This window comes from Equus przewalskii, chromosome 17 (assembly GCF_037783145.1).
Source record: "Equus przewalskii isolate Varuska chromosome 17, EquPr2, whole genome shotgun sequence".
NCBI classification, from domain to species: Eukaryota; Metazoa; Chordata; class Mammalia; order Perissodactyla; family Equidae; genus Equus; species Equus przewalskii.
In genome coordinates, this window is record NC_091847.1 from 54,262,252 (window position 1) to 54,283,793 (window position 21,542).

At 38.7% G+C, this 21,542-nt stretch overlaps 1 protein-coding gene across 3 annotated transcripts in view; it reads left to right on the forward strand.

Moving 5' to 3' along the window:
- The first annotated feature begins 1,082 nt into the window (after nt 1-1,082).
- MTX2 (metaxin 2) overlaps nt 1,083-21,542 on the forward strand; it is a 59,186-nt gene continuing 38,726 nt past the window's right edge. Inside the window, exon 1 of one of the 3 annotated variants that reach the window (XM_008533053.2) lies at nt 1,083-1,377. In XM_008533053.2, coding sequence (XP_008531275.1) covers nt 1,338-1,377 — 40 coding nt within the window. In that variant the 5' untranslated portion in view covers nt 1,083-1,337. Of the gene's footprint in view, nt 1,641-21,542 lie in introns of all 3 variants that reach the window. The other 2 variants (XM_070580262.1, XM_070580261.1) reach the window with 2 other exon arrangements.

The window sequence follows — 21,542 nt, forward strand, 5'->3', positions numbered from 1 at the left end:
TAGAACGCCACGTTCCTTTTGCAAAAACAGTAAGCTATCTGACTTTTTGATTTACTGTGTGATTTAAAATGAGTCACTTCACCTCTCTGAGTCTGTTTCTCATCACTGAAAGCGGGTTTTGACCCACCAAACGACCTCTGAAATCTGTTTCACTCACTTGTAACATTTTATGCCTCCAAATATGTAACATACTCCAATTTTTTTTGAATTGTGTATGTATAATTGTAGTATTATGTTAAGTGGTAAAACATCACTTATGGGATTTAGTTTCTCCTCTTCCTGCCCCCTCTCACCCTGGAAAGGGGAGCTGTGTGTAAAACTACAGTACAGTCGGCCGACGGTATCCGCGGGTTTCACATCTGCGGATTCAACCAACCACGTATTATAGACATACTACGTGGCTGGTTCAATCCGCGGATCCAGGACCGCGGATACGGAGGACCGATTAAGGGACTTGAGCATACGCATATCCTGGCATCCGTGGCGGTGGGTGGTGGGGGGGCGTTTTGGAACATTGCCCCAGGGATACCGAGGGAAAACTGTATCTTATTCGCCAAGATAAGGTTCATTTCGGGTGTAGAGAGTTGAAGGGCAAACCATCTCTCAGTTTACACGCTGCTCAAGCCTCCTCTCTGGCAAGCATGTTTGAATAAAGGAATAATCAAACACTAATGTCTGTCTATGGACTAATCCACCTAGCAGTATAATGGAACAGAGGAAATTAACGTGGATTTGACTCTGGGCCTGAGCGGACTCCCTCAGTTGGCAATTCAAACTCTCTAAGCCTGTTTCCTTATCCGTAAAATGGCGATAATATCATCTTATTGGGTTGTTGAGAAGATGAAATGAAATAGAATGCTGTGTATGTTTTTTAAAATGGTATCTAGTGTGCTCTTAAAAATGTTACTTGTTAACAAAATTCTCCCATGCAGAGAAGATACTAAAAACCTCCGGGGTCCCCCCCCTCCCCCACCGGCTCCCTAGGCTGGAGTGGGAGTCGCTGGGAACCAGGCACCCGCAACCCCTCCGCCAGCCCCGCAGCGGCCGTGAGCTAGGACCGGCGGGCCCCGCGCGCCCGGGGCGGGGGGCGGAGGGCAGAGGGCGGAGGCGGGGCCGGCGGAAGCGCACGCGCGCCGCTGTCAGCTGCGCCGGAAGTTCCCGGTGGGGCCTGGCAGTAACCTTGGGGTTTTCGCCGCCGCCGGCGGCAGGGTGGGCTTTGCGAGCCAGACCTCAGCCGGGGCCGAGCCGGTTAGCTGCCAGGAGCCGCCGGGGTTGCGGAGGAGGACGCCTAGGGCCTCAGGGAGCAAGCGCCGCAGGCGCGGGCCCGCCCAGCCGACATGTCCCTGGTGGCGGAAGCCTTCGTCTCCCAGATCGCAGGTAGCGCGCGTGGCTGCGGACCGCGGACGGGACGGGAGTCGGGGGCCGGCGCGGGGAGCTGCGTGGGGTTAGGGCTGCAGCTTTCCCCCACCCTTGCGGCATTAGATGCTGAGCCCAGAGCTAGCGGTGGAGGCGAGCGCGGGGTACCAGCTTCAACTCACGGATGAGAAAACTGAGGGGGAGACACTTGGTCGAAGTCACCCCGCAGAGGCCGGAGTCTCGTCTGCTTTTCCTGGGCGGTGCTTTGTCCAGCTCCCCATTCGGTCGGGAGGGGCTGGGCTGCTTGGAGGAGGCCGGGGGTTGGGATTCAGGTGGGGGGGGCCGTGGCCACAGGGGCTGGGCATCCCGAGGCTTCAGGGTAAGAGTAGGGGCAGCCTCGGTCGTGGGACTTGAAGTTTAAAGTGATTGTCACTGAGTCGCCCTTGTTAGCTGTTGTCATTGAGGGGCCACTGAAGTTCTTGATTCCTCTGCAGGCGACACAATACTGCCATTTGCTAGATCTCTAGAATTCATTGAAACATCTTTAAATCTAAGTATACTTTTTAGAAATACCTTTGATTTGATGGGCAGAACATGACTGATGTAAATAGATTTATATATTTTCTGCTATTGAGATTCTTATTTACTGCAGTAAAAGAAATTAAATATTGTTGAGAAAGTGACGAGACTAGACATAGGTATTGTAGTGTAGGTTGATGGGTAATAGTTAATCTTTAAATGGAATCAATCAACTTCCCAGCAGTATTTTCAGTATTAGTACGATCAAGAGACAGTCACTAGGATAAATAGGTACATTTGAAATAAGGTAGTATTTTGGAAATGGAAAGTACTGAAGGTGTTATAAAATTTGCCAAAATGTTTTTCGTTGTGTTGCATTTGTGTGAACATACATTTCTTTTTTCCCGTTTTAGTTAAAAATACCTTGTTTTCTAGGAGAGAGGGAAGCTACCCCTAGATCACCAGCTTTGTGAAAGCAGGGAGCATACTTGCTTTGTGCTCCATTGTATCCTGAGCACGTGTCAGTTGGTGCTCAATAAATATTTGTGACCCGAATCAATGAATAATCTTGAGATTTCACACAATGATTATTTCTGTATCTACTGTTTATGGTAAAAAAGTTAGATTATTGATTTAACTTAGATAGCTATGTTAAAAAAGTCAGCATTTCACAGTGCATGCTTTTATTGGTATACTGTATGCATGTGTCCCAATGTACGATTTCTTTTAAAGAAAAAATGATGAATGTCTTTTAATCAACTTTTAATAAGTTTGGAATTTTGCTTCAGTTAGTGAAATTTAAGAATTTCTAGGAATTTGGGGCTGGCCCCGTGGCTGAGTGGTTAAGTTCGCGTGCTCCACTGCAGGCAACCCAGTGTTTCGTTCGTTCGAATCCTGGGCACGGACATGGCACTGCTCATCAAGCCATGCTGAGGCAGCGTCCCACATGCCACAACTAGAAGGACCCACAACGAAGAATATACAACTATGTACTGGGGGGCTTTGGGGAGAAAAAGGAAAAAAATTTAAAAAAAAAGGAATTTTATTTGCCATCTTAGTTATTTGTAATGATCTATTACTCTAAGAGGAGGCATTTAAAGATGGATAATTCAATAAATGGTGTTGGGACAACTCATAAGTCATAACACCACAAGAATAAATTTCACATTAATTAAAGATCTAAATGTAAAGTAAGAACGAAAACCAAATTGTAATAAAATAATTTGGAGAAAATAGAGGAGATTATTTTAATAATTTTGGGTAGCAGAGGAGGCCTAAGCAAGACACGGAATCCAGAATCTGTGGGAGAAAAAAGTGGCAGAGTTGGTTGCAGAAAAATTTAAAAAGCTTTGTATCATAACACACATAAGTTTCTACAAATTAATGAGAAAAAGACAACCCAACAGAATCTTAGGTAAAGGATAGGAACAGGTAATTCACAAAAGGAGAAATGCAAATAGACAATGAACATAGGAGAAGATGCTCCCTGTCACTAACAGTAGATAACAGCTTTTCCACCCAGTCAGATGGGCAAAAGTGAATGTGATCATTTCCAGTACTGACAAGGGCATGGGGAAAAGTTACCCTCAAACTATTGGTGAGTCTGTAAATCATTACTACTTTTATATATTTACAATAAATGTAGCAGTATTTATTAAGATGCCATCCTTTGACTCATAAATTTTTTCTTCAGGTATTTATCTGATAGAAATGTAAGGAATAGTATTTAAAGAAATATATGGCAGTATTAATTAGCATTATTTGTAATAGCAAAAAACTAGAAATATCCTAAATATATATCAAATTATGGTTTGCTCACGTTGTTACAGATATTAAAAATGAAGAGGGACAGCTGTCAAATATGTTGACCTGAAAACTGATTATCTTAAGTAAAAACAAGTTATAGAATAATATATATATTGTATGAACCCTCTGTTGTTAAATAAATAAACCTTATGAAAATATGTATATGTTTATGTAAGCAAAGAAAAACAGAAGAATATTCAACTAATTTTAACTAGGAATTTCAGAGTAGTAAGGATAGAGCATTGGTAGAGGGTGCAGGAACTACATTTCTGAATTGCTTGAATTGTTATAGTGAGAATATTTTGCTTTTGTAATTTAAATGATTGTAATTTTAAAAATTTAAAAGATTATATTTTGGCCAGCAGTGAAAATAGGGTGGCTAAAATAATAGTTTATATGAAACCCTATGTTTGACTTGTAAGTGACTTACAAGTGTGACTCAAATCCAACAACTGTTGAGAGTATTCTATTTCTGGCAGTAATCTGGTTTTTTGGAAGCGGTCAACCTTAAGATATTAGAGAGAGATATCTACATATATTAGAGATTATAATAGTCCTATTATAACTTAATAAATAATTGTGGATCTGTTCTTTTTTTTGGTTGAGGTCTCTCATTTGTAGTATATTTAACATTTTGCTTATTATTCTTCCTTTTAGTGGCCATGAGCCAACACACTGTTGATGTTTATTTTGGAAACCTTTAAAGGCCTCTTACATCTCTCTGTGATATGCATGAAGTGCCCTCCTTGAGAGCCTTTTTTATAGGGACATCTTTCTGGAAGCCTTCTCTGAACTCCCCAGTTTAAGAGGACCACTTCTGTCTCTTTACTACCAGTGTATCCCCCATCAGGTTCTCTCAGTTTTCACTCCTCACTGTGGCTCAGTGGCTTATTCTCTCCATCTGCACTGCTGTTACCTTAGTTCAGGGCTGGATTTCTTGCTTGGATGACTGTAGTAGTCCCTGAATTGGTTTCCTTGCTTCTAGTCTGGCCTCCTTCCAATGCAGTCTCCACACTTGCAAGCCTCAGTGAGTTTTTGTTTGTGTTGTTTTATTTTTATTTTCCTAAAATGCAGATGTGACGACTCTTGTTTTAACACCTTTGTTAGTTCCCATTGTCAGTAGGTGAAGTGAGGCATGTAAGACCTGTGGTAAGTTAGTCCTAGTCTGTCTGTCCAGCCCTTCCTCTTGTCACTCCTCTCCTTGAACTCTCACCTTTATAAACTATTTGTAGCGTCCATCTTTGGCACATGTTGCCCTCTGCCTGAAATGTCCGCTTTACTGGGATAACTTGTGTTTGTCCTTTGAGACTCTGGGCGCATTTTAACCTGTAAGTCTACATGACATCTTTCTTATCAATGAGAAAGGTTTATTGGGTTTTTTCCCTTTTTTCTGATAATAATGATGATACATGGCCATTTTAGAAAGTGAAAACAATCCAAAAGAATATAAAGAATAAAGTAAAAATCACCTAAAATCGTAACACCCAGATTAAGACTTCGAATTCCCGTCCTCGTCATTAAAACTTTAGTGAGCAAAGCTATCTTGTTCTCTCTCCCTAAGTGAAAAAAATGACATAGGTGATATAAAATATGCATACTTTTTTGGTAACTTGGTTCATCATGTAACATATTGAGATCTCTTTCCATGTCTATGAATGGAATCATGTATCATCATTTTTAAATGGTTGCATAGTATCTCCCTGTATTGAAGAAATTGTAATTTACTGATCTAGTCTTGTTCTGATGTATATTTAGGGTGTTAGTCAGTTCAACCAGAGAAGCAGAAGTGGTAGGCTCTCGATCTTGATCTATATCTGAGCGCACGCAGACACACACACACACACACACACACTCCCTCTCTCTCACACTGAGACACACACACAAGGAATTGGCTTATCCTGTTGTTGTAGGGTTTGGCCAACCAAGTACCAAGTCTCCAAGGCAGACAGCCAGAAAGGGGAGATCCAGGAGGAAGAGGGAGCACTTCTGTCCTGTGCCAGGTGCTACTTGCAGTATCGGATCTCAGGGAGGACATAGGCCCTCTGTTAAAGGGTTCCCAACTGATTAAATCAGGCTCACGCAGGATAGTCTCCCCTTTTGATTAATGTAAAGTCAACTGATTAGGGATTTTAATTATATCAGCAAAATCCCTTCACACTTCCCTAGATTAGTGTTTGATTAACTGGGAGAAAGTATTTGTATGCTACCAAATGGCTGTTGCCTCCCTTTGTCTTCCCAGCGCCTGCTGGAGAATGTCCCTTGTAGCTCACCCGAATCAGAAACATAGCAGAAAGGGAATTCTGGCAAATATAGTTCTGTCTAGCCAAGTTGATGCATCCTAAAGCTATCACAAGTATATACGATTCTTCTCTGACGTAAACAGTGCTTTTGTAGACATATTTGTGTATCTACTGAGTAGTTTCTTTGGATAAATTTCTTAAAGTGGAAGAGAATTTTTGAATTGTTCTTTTAACTCAGTAATATGGACGGGAATGGTAAATTATGATTTTGGATTAATAGCTTGGATCTCTAGATGATGATGTGCTAGATTTAGAACTTTAAAAGGAGGATAAAAATAGTCCTGGATATTGAATCGTTTTCAGAATCTTTTATAACAGCCTTTGTGTTTTAAATTTTCACTTGCTGGTTTTTTTTTTTTCCCATGGCAAGATTTTCCAATACGTTACTTGAGTTTCTGTTGAAAAAATTTTTTTTTTTACAGACATTGGTTATGAATATACCCTAGGGTAGGATTGAGTAGCCCTATTTGGGTTCTCTGACCATATTTGGAGCAGTCACTGTAGCCATAAGGATGGAGTACTGTGATGGACAGGTCTAACTCCTTAGCCCGTCCCTGTAGCAGGAGTGGCTCCAGGCTTTGGGGCTCTACAGTGCCACCAGACACACACAAAAGGAGAGAGGTGCTGAGCACTAAAGAGCAGAATTCTCCCGCAGTGTTGATCACTTTCTTCACCTTGCGTTCACAATTCCTGTGGACTTTGGGGTGAGAGTCCCACCTGGGTTCTTAATCAGCTACTTACTAAATGTGTGACCTTGAGCAAAGTACTCGTCTTTTTAAGTCTCAGGTTTCCTGTTTGCCAAATAATGAAGATAGTTATAGATTATTTAAAGATGATGAGAAAAGATATAAAATGCTTAGCATTGTGTCTGGCACATCATAATCACTCAGTAAGCATTCATTAATATTTCTAGCTGTTTACTATCAGTTTTTCTCTTCTACTGGGTTTTACCTCTGACTTCCTTTGTGATTATACAAGTTTGGTAAAGTTTCCAAAAGTTATTTATAAATAGAATACATAATTTATTTCAGTAATATAAAACATCTACAAAGTTATTATAATTATTAAAATTACTCCTATAACAAATTATTCTAAGATGTTTGTTTCAAGATTATACATTTGCTAAAGTCTAAGCCATGTTTATCTTCATTATGAAATTGAATTTTTGGTGTAGGTCATAGGTACATATACTCTGAGCCTTTTTCAGTGGAGGCCTGTTTATTAGACATTATCAAGAAGTTTTAGCCTTAAAAATTTAGGTGATAATTACCTAGTTACTGATAATAAGAGTGAGTGCCCATTTTTGAGCCACTGTGCTAGATGATTTATATACATAATTGCTAATATTAACAATTTGATCGTGTGAGATAGGTGTTATTCTTATTTTATAGATGAGGAAATTGAAGCTCCGTAAGGTGATAGAGTGTAAAGGTTAGGAACAAGGTCGTTGGAGTAAGACAGAGAACTGAGTGTTAAGCTCAGCTCTGCCTCTTGTTTTGTGATCTTGGGCAGACCTTTCTAGGCCACAGTTTCCTTATTTGTAAAAGGGGGATAATATATTTTATGATATATATCAAGCACCTAGTTTAGGGTGGTACATAATAAATATTTGGTATATGGTCGTTTCTGTTATCACTCTTACTGCCTAAGAGCCTTTGAGGATGTTACCTTTGTTATGTTATTCCATTACCATTTTAGACAGCAGAAAATGTCCAAAGTGTCTTTATTTTTATTAACTCCTATACCATCTTTTGTGAATGATCTTATTACTTCACCAGTGCCTTGCTATATTTTAAGCATATTGGTTAATTTCATCATACTATAATTAGTAATCTTTTGAAATCAGGACAGTTATCTGTTCTGTTCTTTATTTAGAAGCTCAGTAAACTGTATAAAGGATGAAAAAAGAAGACTTGTAATATTTCATTTATCTCATTGTGGGCATGTGGGTGCTTAATTATTTAAGTTTATTAATAACTTCATTATAGCAGTAAGCATTAATTTATAGTATGATCTGTGAAAGTAGTTTTATGGGTTCCATGGAACCCGTAATATGTAAGCATCTTAAAAGTAAGTATAATCAAAACAGACATGTTTAAAAAATTTTATTTTTATATCAGTAATAAAGTGTTTTCTATTCTATCCTTCTTCCACATGAGTACTGGGAAATCTGGACTTTCAAAGCATTTCAGAAGGATTTTAGAAGCTCAAAGAAGTGGAAAACAAGTTTTAAAAGTTCTTTCTAAGACAAAAGTGATAGTATTGCTCGAAAGGTATATTGAGAATGAAGACAATGATAGGGTTCTTATATCTGCTTGTCCTCATATCTAATGATAATTGCAACAGATAATTGAAAAAATACAATGCATCCAATTCTTTTGTTTTTGAAAATAAAAATATTTTGTTAGGTATATCTATACTCAGTATTCTGAGGATTCTCTGGTATTGAGGAGGCACTGAGGAATTATTGAAAAGTTGTTGAACGGGCCATTACATTTCAGAGAATCTTCTTCTCTTCCTGTTAGTCATATGAATGGTGCTTATCACCTTGTGAAGTTGATAGTGAAGAGGCAGATCGAGAAGCACAACTAAGATAAAACAGTTTATACTTCAGATTAGAGGCAAAGTACAGTTTATTGACAGCAGTGTGGCCTGTTGTATCTTGTCACATTTGAATTCATGAATAGGTTGGAAACCAAATTCTGAGAGGCAGTGTTTTGTTGCCTTTTAGGAAACTTTGATATGGTGTTAAGATCACTTGAAAGGCTTGTTTCTGATCTTGTTGAAATAGTCCATAGTTAAGCATAATGTGAGTGTTAGTTTTCTTGTATGCTTTATTAACATTCTGTACTCTGAAATTACATGATTTTTGGTTTTTAACTTAAAAGACTTTGATGGGTGCCCATAAAATTTGTCAGTCTTATTTCTGTGAAGACTTTTGAGTTATTAATGTTAGCTCAAGCCTTCCATATTTGAATGAAAATTGAAAGAAAACATCATCAAACTTCTTAACATTTTTCAAACATTTTTGAATTATCTTGATAAGCAATTATTAGGTGGACTGAAGATATCAAATGGAGATGAGATGTTAAATTCAGGCTTCTCATTTTTTGTTCAAAGACAGAAGTTATAATATTCAGCATATCCAGCCACAGACATTTATGTGTAGAAGAGAAGTATTTGCCTTGCCAGTAAGAGAAATGCATGTTTTAATTTTTTATTGCTTTGTAAATGATCCTCTATTCTTGAACACTTTTCTTATTTTTGTACGTTCTATAAATGAATCATGGTTTTGAACTTTTCTACATCAGTAATAAAAATGAAATTTGGTTGGTTAGTAATGAAGTTTCTTTTCATAAAAACAATCATTTTGTCATGGCAATTCCCATTAACTGTAACTGCGTTAGCAAAATAGAACCCATAAAAAGCATTTCATTGTGCTTATACGCTTAGCTCTGTTTTCGTGCTAATTATATCTTTTTATCTCTAAGAACTTTTATAAGCCAAAGAAGTTTCTTCATGACTTAACCTGCCTTTCCATCTTTAAAAAAAGACTTTTGTTGTGTATATTTATTCTAGTGGATACAGTATCCTAAGTATTATAAGTGAGTTTCTTCTTTATATCACATTTCATTACCTGGTCAAACTAGAGTACTGACTAGAACTTCGTACAAATACATTGTATCATTTGTTAGACATGAAGAGGCTGTCATTGCTCTCCTGTTTATTTCTCTAGGGTAATATTGGCAGCTGATGCTTAATGATCTGGCCTTTTGTTGACCTCCTGTTCGATTTTTAGACTTTATATAGGAAAATGTTTTGGCATCATAAGTTATAAGTAATGTTCCTAATTTTATTTTATAAATTTGAAAAAGATGCGTCAATAAGAAAATAGTCTGAAAATAAAAATTACTGTCTATTTTTTCATTAGGCATTGTTATTGTTATTTTTACTGTTCATCAGTTTAACTTTCTAGTTTGGCTAGTGGATGAGAACTAGGTATGTAATGTTAGCTACTTAAGTGGTAATTGATATTTATTCTTTAGTTAAGATTGTGAATTATACTTGATGTATTTTCTCTTCAAATAGATTTCTCTTTCTTGCTGTACTGATTTTCCCATAGAGACATTTGGTGGCTGTTTGGAGAAGGCAAAATAATTTTAATTTTAAAGTATTTAGAAAGGGAGATATGTTTTAGAAATTATGGAGTGCAGTTCAAAGACAGATATAAAGTATGTTTTCATTATTTACTGTTTTGGATTATCTTTGTATGACAGGTAAGTGATTTTACAGATCTGCTTTTTATAAAAAGATTATGGTAAGATTTGAGTTTAGCTGGCTTAATTAAGTCATTTTTCTCTTGGATTCTCGTTTTTCTCATTTCCTGAGTAATGTAGCAGCTGCCATCAGACCAGAATTTGTGATGGAGGTAAGCCATTGTGGTCACTGGTTCCCAATTCTGGCAACTTGGAGGGCCAGGGAGCCGTGATGTGGTCAGGAAGTTGGAGAGTGAGATTTCAGGAAGGTAAAATTTCAAGTTGATGGGTTAATAAGGTGGAACTGACTGGAGGGAAGGGGGAAATGTCAAAATCTATGCCTGAAGCAGTAAAGTGGAATTTATAAATGTAAACATGATCAGGAGTCAGTTTGGTAATTGATTTAGATGAACAGAGGGAATTCTGAGGCTTCAGATGATTCAACATTTAATTCTGCTTTTAATAATAAATCTGTGACTAATTGTAACTGTTAAAACTCTACCTGTTCAGTTACTGTGGTAGTGTACAAACGACATACAACTTAGGGTGTAAAACAGCCATTTTATTGTGTTCCTGGATCCTGTGGGTCAGTAATTCAAACAGGCCAGAGGAGGGGTGGCTTGTCTCTACCTCACAATGTCTGGAAAGACCCAAAGGCTAGAGATGATCCAAGAGTTGAGGGCTGGAAACGTCTGGAAGCATCTTCACTCACATGTCTGACAGTTGTTGCTGGTTAGGAATTCAGCTGGAGTTGTCTTCTAGAATACTTACACGTGACCTCTCCATGTGACCTGGGCTCCCTTAGAGCCTGGTGGCTTCAGGGTAGTCAGACATTTTAGTCAGTTCTCTGAAGACATGTGTCCAGGCTAACAAGGGAGAAGCTGCATCTCATTTTATGACCTTTCCTTGGAAGTCTTGAAGCATCACTTTTCCCATATTCTGTTCGTCACAGGAGAGTTACAAGTCTGCCTGGATTCAAGGAGAGGGGAATTAGACTTCTTCATTGGAGGTGGAGGGTTTGGTGAGCTTCTAGAAGCGCTTGTGGGACAGGAGCTATTGTTGTGGCCATTGTTAAGAAATATAATCTGCCACAGTAACCAAGGTGGTAATATCCTAGTGCACAGGGTTCAGCTGAGTCTGTTTTAATTAGAGCTGGGACTGACTGGTCCCACTCATGAACTAACAGAGGTTCTAAAACGAGATGGGGGTGGATGGGAGGTGGGGGTGGGTAGAATAGTGTGTGAGGGTGGTAGGGTGGTATAGCACATTGCAATCACTTATCTATGGAGTTCTCTAAAACAAGTTATGCTTGCCTTGCATTGTACTTCCTGCCCACATGGACGCATGCACACACACATTCTCTTTTTTTCTCACCAAAGGCCTATTATTTTTGAAGGTTGAGGCAAATGGATTTTTTAAACACTCTGTAGGTGATTGGCTGGTGCACCTCTGGTTAGGAGCCATTGAACAATTTGGAGAGAAAGTGAGTTCATGAGTTTGCACTGTTGAATTTAGTACATGTCGTTGAGATGTTATTGTTCCTTAATTTGGTTTGATGGTTTTATTTCCAGAGTTATAGCAATTGTTTTTGCTGTCAGATATCTTTAAGCCTTTAGATAGCAAAAGACTTGATTGTATTTTCTGCGGAATATGTTTGTTTGTTGGGTTGAGTACCTGATTTGCATGAGGTGCTCTGCTAGGTGCTGGGGTACAAAAATGAGTAACCCAGTTCTTGCCTTTGATGGAGTTACGTTCTTGTGTAGGACACATCCTTTGAAACAGATAAAGTTGATATAAAGTGGTATAGCAATGCTAACTTAGGAAGCCTTTACTGAGCATTTCCTCTCCCTTGTCTCAAACTGGGTTAGGGGGTGTTAGATTTTTAGTGAACATCTTGACTCCTCTTCCTGCCCCTCACCTCTGTCTGGCACGGTTCTGATTATTTTTTGGACCAAGTTCAGATTTCATCGCCTCTGGTGAATTCTTTCCTATCTTCCACAGACAGATTTAAGTATTTCTTCAAGAGCATTCCTATAGTGCATTATACGTACTTCTGGTCTGATGATTATATTAATCTTAATTATTGATTGAGTACTATCTGTGAACTAAAGACTATAAATGGCACTTACATAATTTCTCTAATTTTATTTTTCTAACAACCTTATAAGGTAGGTAATATTTCCCCTTTTTACACATGAGGTGAATGAGGCAAGAGGAGGTTAAGCAACTTGGCCAAGGTCACTCAAACACTAAGTTGTAGAGTTGGGAGGGAACCCAAGTATGTCTGACTTCAAGAGCTGCGTTTTTCCCCTGTACCACCTGTATTCACTTACTTATTGTAAATAGTCACGTGTATCCCAGTCACCTCCTCTCACCCTGCGACGTGCCCCCGACGTACTCGTCAAAATCAGACCCTAGAGAGCAATGACAGGTTTATAGTCATCTTTGTCTTTTTATTATAGTTCCTGGCACATTTTGGAAGTTTAGTAACCTATGTTTGTTCAGTTAAATGCCTTTAATGTATTTTTTTTTCCCTAAAGATTGGCACTTGGGCTAACAACTGTTGCCACTCTTTTTTTTTTTTCCTGCTTTTTTATCTCCCCAAACTCCCCCGCCCCGGTACACAGTTGTATATCTTAGTTGCACGTCCTTTTAGCTGTGGGATGTGGGACGCTACCTCAGCGTGGCCTGGCGAGCAGTGCCATGTCCACGCCCAGGATCCGAACCCTGGGCCGCCACAGCGGAGCCCATGAACTTAACCACTCGGCCACGGAGCCGGCCCTGCCTTTAATATTTTTTTTTTCCTGCATCTCTGAGGCTTTTCTACCCTTGTGTTCCTGTTCATGAAGGTATTCTATGATAGTTAGGCTTCTTATCTTATTTCTTGTTTTTTTTTTTTGTTCTTTTGGAATCTTGCAGTTCTGCCAGAATTTCAGGAGCTAGAATGGAGGATCAGAGATCCTCTGTAGGGGATCATTTGTTTCATGCTAGCTGGGAGCAGTGAGGGAGGAGCTTAATGTGACAGAGCCAGCATACGTGAAGTACTCGGAACAGTGAGCACATGGTAGATACTTAAAGAAGTAGGTGCTGTTGTTACAGTGATTGTATGTTTACAGTAGTGGGGAGAATGGCTCCTTAGTTTGAGGGACATTTATTTTGCGTTTTCTGGGATTAGATTGAGAGAACCATTAAACCGTGAAGGTTAACATTGTTCACGTTGTTGAGGTCTGATACTTGTGTGGGGCTGTTTGTCTTCTGGTTTTTGGCCAGAAATTGCACTTTTAATCTTAACCAGCTGTTTTTGTATAGCTCTGCTGTTGATCTCACATTCATCTCTATTTCTGAGAAAAGCTCAGACATGGTGTCAGTGTTTCCTCTTCTTTTATGAATTTCAGATTACCATTTTTAAAAAGAATTCAAATTTTGAGTCTAAGCAACAAGGTTCATGTCTATTCATAATCGCGCATCATTGGCCTGCTTTTTATTGCAAATTAATGAAAAATGGTGGATCAGTTTTATAATGGGACAAAGTCTAAACGTAACCATTGGAGAAGATGACACATGTGTACTTGTTAAGAAGGAATGGAAGGTTTTAAATTTAACTTGTGTTCATTTTAGCCGTGGTCATTGGCTTGTTGATGCTGTGAATTTGTTTTCCTGACCCTTGTTAAACTCCAGAAGTTTGTCAGTTTTATGAAATTGATCCTTAAATACCATTTTGAAATTGATCTCTAGTTTCACATAGATGGGTTAGATGGCTCGTCTTCAAGTGTCACAATTACTAACTTAATTTTACTTTCTTTATTGATTACATCTGATGGAAAAACTATCTGTTAACCACATTCGTTCCAAAATAAGTGAGGCCTCAGTTCATTACTCTTAAAGGCTTACTCCGGAACACTGTAAAATTGCAACGTGTTACTAAGGCATGTTTTAAAACTTGGCTTTTAAGCCATATCCACAAATACTTAATTAGAATAAAATGGAGAAAAATCTTCTTGAATAAAATTAATCTACACAGATCCTCACTACCACATTCTCAGGCACATGAATGAAAGAGGTGAAAAGAACTTAATCTGATTTCAAGTGCATTCTGCGCCCTCAGCACAGTCCTTTTTTGTGGTGTTCACAGACCAACTGTGTCAGATTTACTGGAAGTGCTTGTGGCAAGTTTGTATTCTCGGTCCTCATCTCTACAGTATCAGAATCTCTTGAGTTTAGGGTTTGGTAGAAATACACAATTTTGTTAAATTCCTCAGGTGATTTTTATACACTAAGGATTGAGAACCACTGTTGTAGGATGATTATAATTGCTTTAATTCTAATAATTAATTAATACTCAAGAATGTTTATTTGTGGGCTCCGTAAGAGTTTCGCTAGGTTGTGGGTTCACTGACTTGAGCCAGACTACCTGGGTTCGAGCCCTGGCTCTTGTCACTCGTTAGCACTGTGACTTCAGGCAAATTACTTATGCTGTGCCTTAGCTTTCTTGTTGTAAAATAGGGATAACAATAATAATCTCTACTTCATAAAGTTGTTGTGAGGTAGTTAATATGTCAGGCACTTAAGTGCACAGTAAATGCAGTAAGAATCTTAAAGTTTTCTATTTGTCTCAGCTTTACTGAGGTATAAGTTACATACCCCTTTTAAGTATACAATTTATTGATTTTTTAGTATATTTACAGAGTTGTGATTATTACCACAATTTAATTGTAGAGATTTTCATCACCCTAAGAAGAAATCTCTTGCCCAGGTACATCACTTCCTGTTCCCATCCCCAGCCTGAGTCAACTGCTAATCTCCTTTCTGTCTCTGTAGATTTAGATTTGCCTGTTCTAAACATTTCATATAAATGGAATCATACAATATGTTTTCTTTAGTGACTGGATTTTTTTGTTGAGCGTAATGCTTTTGAAGTTTATCTGTGTTTTAGCATGTATCAATACTTGGTTCCTTTTTATTGCCAAATAATATGCTCTTGTATGGATATACTGCATTTTGTTTATCCATTCACCACTTGATGGTCGTCTGGGTTATTTGCAGTTTTCGACTATTGTGAATAACGCTGCTGTGAACATTCGTGTACAAGTCTTTGTGTGGATATATGTTTTTTCCTTTCTCCTGGGTGAAACCTAGGAGTGGAATTGCTGGATCATATGGTAATTCTGTGTTTAATGTTTTGAGAAACTGCCAAACTTTATGTATTCCCAACAGCGATGTGTAAGAGTTCCAGATTTTGCACATCCTTTAAACATTTGTTGTTGTCTGTCTTGATTATAGCCATTCTAGTAGGTCTGAAGTGGTATCTCATTGTGGTTTTGATTTGCATTTCCCTAATGACTAATGATATTGAATATCTTTTCATGTGCTTGTTGGCCATTCATATATCTCCTTTGGAGAAATGTCCATTCAAATCCTATGCCTGTTAAAAAAAATTGGATTATTTGTCTTTTTTATTATTGAATTGTAAATGTTATTTATATATTCTAGATATAAGCTCTTTGAGTCTTGAGGAATCTTAACTGCTACCACAACTGCCAGCATCTTCATCATCTGCCTAGACAGAAGTCTGGGTAGTGTCTGACTAGAAGGAGATAGATTCTCGTTATTCTCTGGTTTTATTTGGTCTCCAGCTTTGGTTGTGAAGGGGAAGTTCTGCCCTCCACCAGTTTTCCTGAATTTTTAATCTGTTTTGCTTTCTATCCTCTGCTTCCTGGATGTCAAGATGTTAAAACCCATTTGCCTTGGATATTAATTCTTCTGTATCATTCAGTCATGTACCCTCACTTTGAATAATTTTAATCTTTTGTTTACTACTTTGTTACAAATGAATGGGTGGTTGGAGATATTGATGAGAGATTTGCGAGATATGATTTGAGTTATTTGTAATGGGCTCAGTACATTGGCATTCATGAGATTGTGTACTGTTGTATTTTTTTCTTAGTTCTATATAACATGTAGACCAAACAGAATTAAGCCTTGTAACCAGTATATCAGATAATCTTTATTGTTCTAGTCAGATAGACTTCAATATTTGTCAAAAGTTTTTAACTTGAAACATAAAGGTAACAATATGGAAATAGGCCACATGGTACTACTAAAGTCTAAGTGCCTTAAAGGCAGTTACTTGCTTTTCTTTATAATTTTATCTTTAGTGCTTAGAATGGTGCCTGGCACAACATATTCTGTGGGGGAAAATATATATGTATGCGTATGTTCTGTGAATATTTATTGAATGAATGATAAAACAGGTTTGTAGAATGTGGCTAAATTTATTTTCTAAAATGAGAGCTATGTATAATATGAAGCCATGAATGGAACGTTTATGTCCTCCCAAAACTCACGTACTGAAATCCTAATCCCCAAGGTGATGGTATTAGAAGGTGATTAGGCATTGAGAGCAGAGCCCTCATGATTAGAACTAGTGCCTTATAAAAGAGATTAAGAGAGCTCTCTAGCCACTTCTGCCAGGTGAGGACACAGCAAGAAGTCAGCAGTCAGCATCCTGGAAGAGGGCCTCCACCAGAACCCGACCATGCAGGCACCCTGATCTTGGACTTCCAGCCTCCAGAACTGTGAGAAATAAATTTCTGTTGTTTATAAGCCATCCAGTCTGTGGTATTTATTTTTTATTTTTTTTATTATTTGAGGAAGATTAGCCCTGAGCTAACTGCTGCCAATCTGCCTCTTTTTGCTGAGGAAGACTGGCCCTGAGCTAACATCCATGCCTATCTTCCTCTACTTTATATGTGGGACGCCTGCCACAGCATGGTGTGCCAAGCGGTGCCATGTCCACACCCGGGATCCAAACCTGCGAACCTCAGGCCGCCGAAGTGGAACGTGCACACTTAACTGCTGTGCCACTGGGCCAGCCCCTATGGTATTTTGTTTGTTGTGCATTGAGGCAGTGGCCTTACCACTATGTTACAAAATGATACCTGCCAGTTTTTTAAATTTATGGAAATGACAGCATGACATCGCACTTCTCCATTCTCCAAAATGAGTCGCTTTCTGACATGAGTATTGATCTCTGACTGTTGAGGTGAAGGGGAGAATGTTTTAAAATTCCTCTTGTGGGGGGCTGGCCCCATGGCCGAATGGTTAAGTTCACGCGCTCTGCTGCAGGCGGCCCGGTGTTTCGTTGGTTCGGGTCCTGGGCATGGACATGGCACTGCTCATCGAGCCACGCTGAGGCGGCATCCCACATGGCACAACTGGAAGGACCCACAACGAAGAATGTACAGCTATGTACTGGGGGGCTTTGGGGAGAAAAAGGAAAAAAAAAGAAAAAAAAATTCCTTTTGTGGGAAGAGTCACTTCCTGCTTACACATCCTGTCTACTATAGTTAAATATCCTCTATCAAACAGTAGCTCGGGGGCATCACTATTTAATCATTTCATGATCAATATTATCTGAGATACAGTGTTATCTTTGAATTGTACTATAGTTTGCAGGTTGAATTGCTGTTGAATCTAATACACAGCTTTTAAAATTCTGGTTTTGATAAAGTCCCGTATCATCATCACAGTATTTCTGTCAAACTAGTAAATTTATTTCCTTCTTTTCTCTGTGTGTCTTGCAGTAACTTGTCCATGTTTAAGAGCTGCCAAGTGCTCTTTGAGCATTTTGTTGTGTTAGTAGTAGTTGCATTTACACCTTTGGCAGAAAGCCATCCAAATTTGGAGATAAACTACACATGTTTCTTACTCCTTTTGTATGACACTGTCTGAATAGTCTTCGGAAGCTGAAGAGATGACATCTACGAGCTTTCAGAATCTAGTTGCCTAGGGATAAACTGGGTTTGACTTCATTAGTGCACAAATGATAGGTTTGTGTAGAGTTATTATGGCATTAATCAATTTGATGGATTGGAAATATGACAGTACTGAAGCAGTGTGTAATATTAGTGCCTATTATCCTACAAATTATGTCTCACCTTACATTCATATGATGGGAGAGTCTTGTTGTACATTAAGAATGCAGAACTTAAAAAAAAAAGATGACAACAGAGGGCACCTCTTTTCATGGCCTTCTCTTGGCCTCTTAGATTAGATCATCAAGAGATGGACTTTGGGATTAGACTTGTTTATTAGGTCATAGCACTTTTCTACTGTGTAATACCCTGGGTTGAATGGAATAGATAGATCATCTGTCACCAGAATGACTTATCACCTAACTTGATACTCGAGCAATGCTGCAGGTAAATTGTCCAGTCCTTTAAGAGACCGCAGGGCGTACATATGTGAATTTATTGCCCAGTAGTCCTTTCTCTAAAAATTGTAATTGACTGGTAGTAAAAAATGATTTTTTATGTTGTTTTGATTGATAAAGCTTAAAAATAGTGTGTACCTTAAAGATAATTAAAGGAGAAGGAAATACATGTTTTTGGGGCTGTGGCTGTTGCTTCACCATGTGTGCATTTCTACCACTAATTTATTTATACGTTATTTATTTTATCTTAATGGCTTTCAGAAGTCCAAGTGTGTATCCTCTCTCCCTCTCTTTAAACTTTGTTCTCCTCTGATGTAAATGCAGGAGTAGAGAAAGTTTCTTTGAAAAATTTGAAAACAGTTATTTGTATAAAACAACTCTCCATCCTGCTGAAGACTGAAACTTTAAGAGGCAGCTCCTTTGCTCCTGGTGAAAGACATACTAAATGTAATATAATCATAATTTTCCTGGGCAAGATTGCAAAGGAGGTAAAGGACTAAGTGGGAAAAAGACTTTTAATAACATTAATTGGATAGAAACTTAGTTATGGGGTGCTCTGATACTTGCTTTATTTCTAGATGTTCTGTATTTATATCTATAAAATAGAATATATTTCTTCTTTATAAAAATGATAAAAACTTTCATGAGTCTTGCTATGAAATAAGTCTTCTAATTTTAAAGAAGGAACTAATATAACATAGGTTGCTAAGACTACCTTAGAGTAAGTTACTGCTTTGGTATGAAAATGATATCATCGTTTCTTATTGTGAAAGAATGAATTTCTGAAAGGTGGATAGTTTTACTTTGGAACTCTTGTAATAAAGATATTTGCTTTAAATGATACTTAGACTAAAAAACTTAAATCTTGGCTTAATTTGAATTTCATATTTTGGCATATATTATTGTAAATGTCTTGTTCAGTTTAGAGCTATTGAGAAGCCGTCTTTAATAAATAGTCTCAGGACCATAGGAATTTTTCACATTCTTGGAACTCACTGTCTAGAAAGGGAGATAAGATTTTGACGTATTAATAGAGTAGAAAGTAATATATGGTGTAAGACAGGTACAAACTGTTGTGGACGGTATCGATAAAGGAGAAATTAGATTTGTTTACAAAAGCCTAACAAATTAGAAAAAATCTAACAAATTAGGTTTGTTACAAAAGCCTTCTTGATGGAAGCAGCATGTAAACTTGGTCTTGAAAAACGTGTAGGATTTAGGTATGTGGTGGTGAAGGGATCTCCTGGACCGAGGGGAACAATTTGAGCAAGGTCAGGAAGGTGAGAAAGTGTGACGTATGTGGGGGAAATTTTTTTTTTCTTCTCCCCAAAGCCCCCCAGTACAAAGTTGTATATTTTTAGTTGTGGGTCCTTCTAGCATGTGGGATGCTGCCTCAGCGTGGCCTGACGAGCGGTGCCGTGTCCGCGCCCAGGATCCGAACTGGTGAAACCGTGGGCTGCCGAAGTGGAGCGCAAGAACTCAACCACTTGGCCATGGGGCTGGCCCCCATCGGGGAAATTGTAAGTGTTCTGGTAGGATACGAGGGTCCTGTTGTTGGGTAGATAGGTAGGCAGGTTACCCCCCCTACCCCCCGCCCCAATTAATTCAGCTGTGTTCTTTCCAGGCTTTTTCTGTGGTCAAAAAAGATGATTTCACTGGAATAGAGGAGGACTCTTCTTTGTTCAAGGGTACATGAATGGCTGGGTTCCCTGCTGAAACTGCAAATAAGTAGTTACTTATTTAATTAGAACAGTGTTTTCCAAAGTGAGGTGGGGTGTATATACCCTGTGTTATGCAAGACAGTCCTTTGAAGTACAGGAAGAAAATACTGGGATTCAGATTTTACTTTATTTCTTAACTCTCCTTTCTTTTTTAGTGTATGTTTTATAATGCCCATGATTTATTAGCTCAGGAATACCAACCATATGATTTCTAAATCTGTTTGGGCCTGCATGCTCAAATATTGTATTGATGGGGACATGAGATTTTAAAAAGTGAGTTAGAGTTACAGAATGTGAAAGGGGAACAGCGGGATGAATTGTCAGATGGTTGAGGGCTGCATGTTAGTTTTGAGAACGTTACCACAGTAATAGCTCGTGGAAACTATATATTTGATAAAAAATAAATTTCCAGTTTTAGGGTTGCTGCATAGATAAGTTTATAGAATTGGGTTCTGCCAACTATTTTCAGGCAACTGTTTAATATTTTTACAGTTGCATTATTGGTTGTAGTATTGAAGTTCTCTGGGTAAAGTTTCCCTTTTTTGACCATGTTGTGTAGTTTCTTTGTCTTTTCTGCTGCGTTGTTAGCCTAAATGGTACATAATAATAACAATAATGATAATGGTAATAATAAAAACAAATATTTATTCAGCCAGCATTTACTGATTGCCTGTTAGGTGCTAGAGTCTAGGGATGGAATACTGAGCAAAAATCAGACATGAACCCTGGATTCATGATGCTTAGCTTCCAGTAATTTGTAGACCCAATGCAAAATGAAAATGTGAGGTCCCTTGTTCAAGAGAATTCTAAGGCTGTGACAGCAGAACATTAAACCAAGCGTGGAGCCCTTCTAAGTGTGGGCCCTGTGCAGCTGCTCAGGTTGGACATCCAAGAAGCTGGCCCAACCTGAGGAAGTGATGTTTGAGCTGAGATGTGAGGATATGGTGGGTGGGGAAGGTTGCTCCAGGGTAGAGGAAACAGCGGGAAGGAATGTGGAGCATTTAGAAACTGGATGCAGGCCACTGTGGCTAGAGTACAGAGCTGGGTGGAGGTACGATGAGGCCAGAGAGGTAGAGAGGGTGATGTGCATGGCCAAGTTGAGGAATCTGTTCTTTATTCCAAGAGCCACACAAACTATTGGTGTGTGTTAAGCATAGCGTGTCCTTTGATGTGCTTGTAGTTCTGGTAACTGGCACCTTGACAGCATTGGACAGCATTCTCTCTCAGTCCCCGTTTCCTCCCAGCCTCCTGTTCAGAAACTTTTAGTCTCACCTTCTATATTCATTCTATGGCTGGCTCTTCCCTCAGGCAGGTTTAAAAAGGCACTTCACATCAGGGAGTGCTTTTGGTGGTAGAAATGAAAATAGGATAG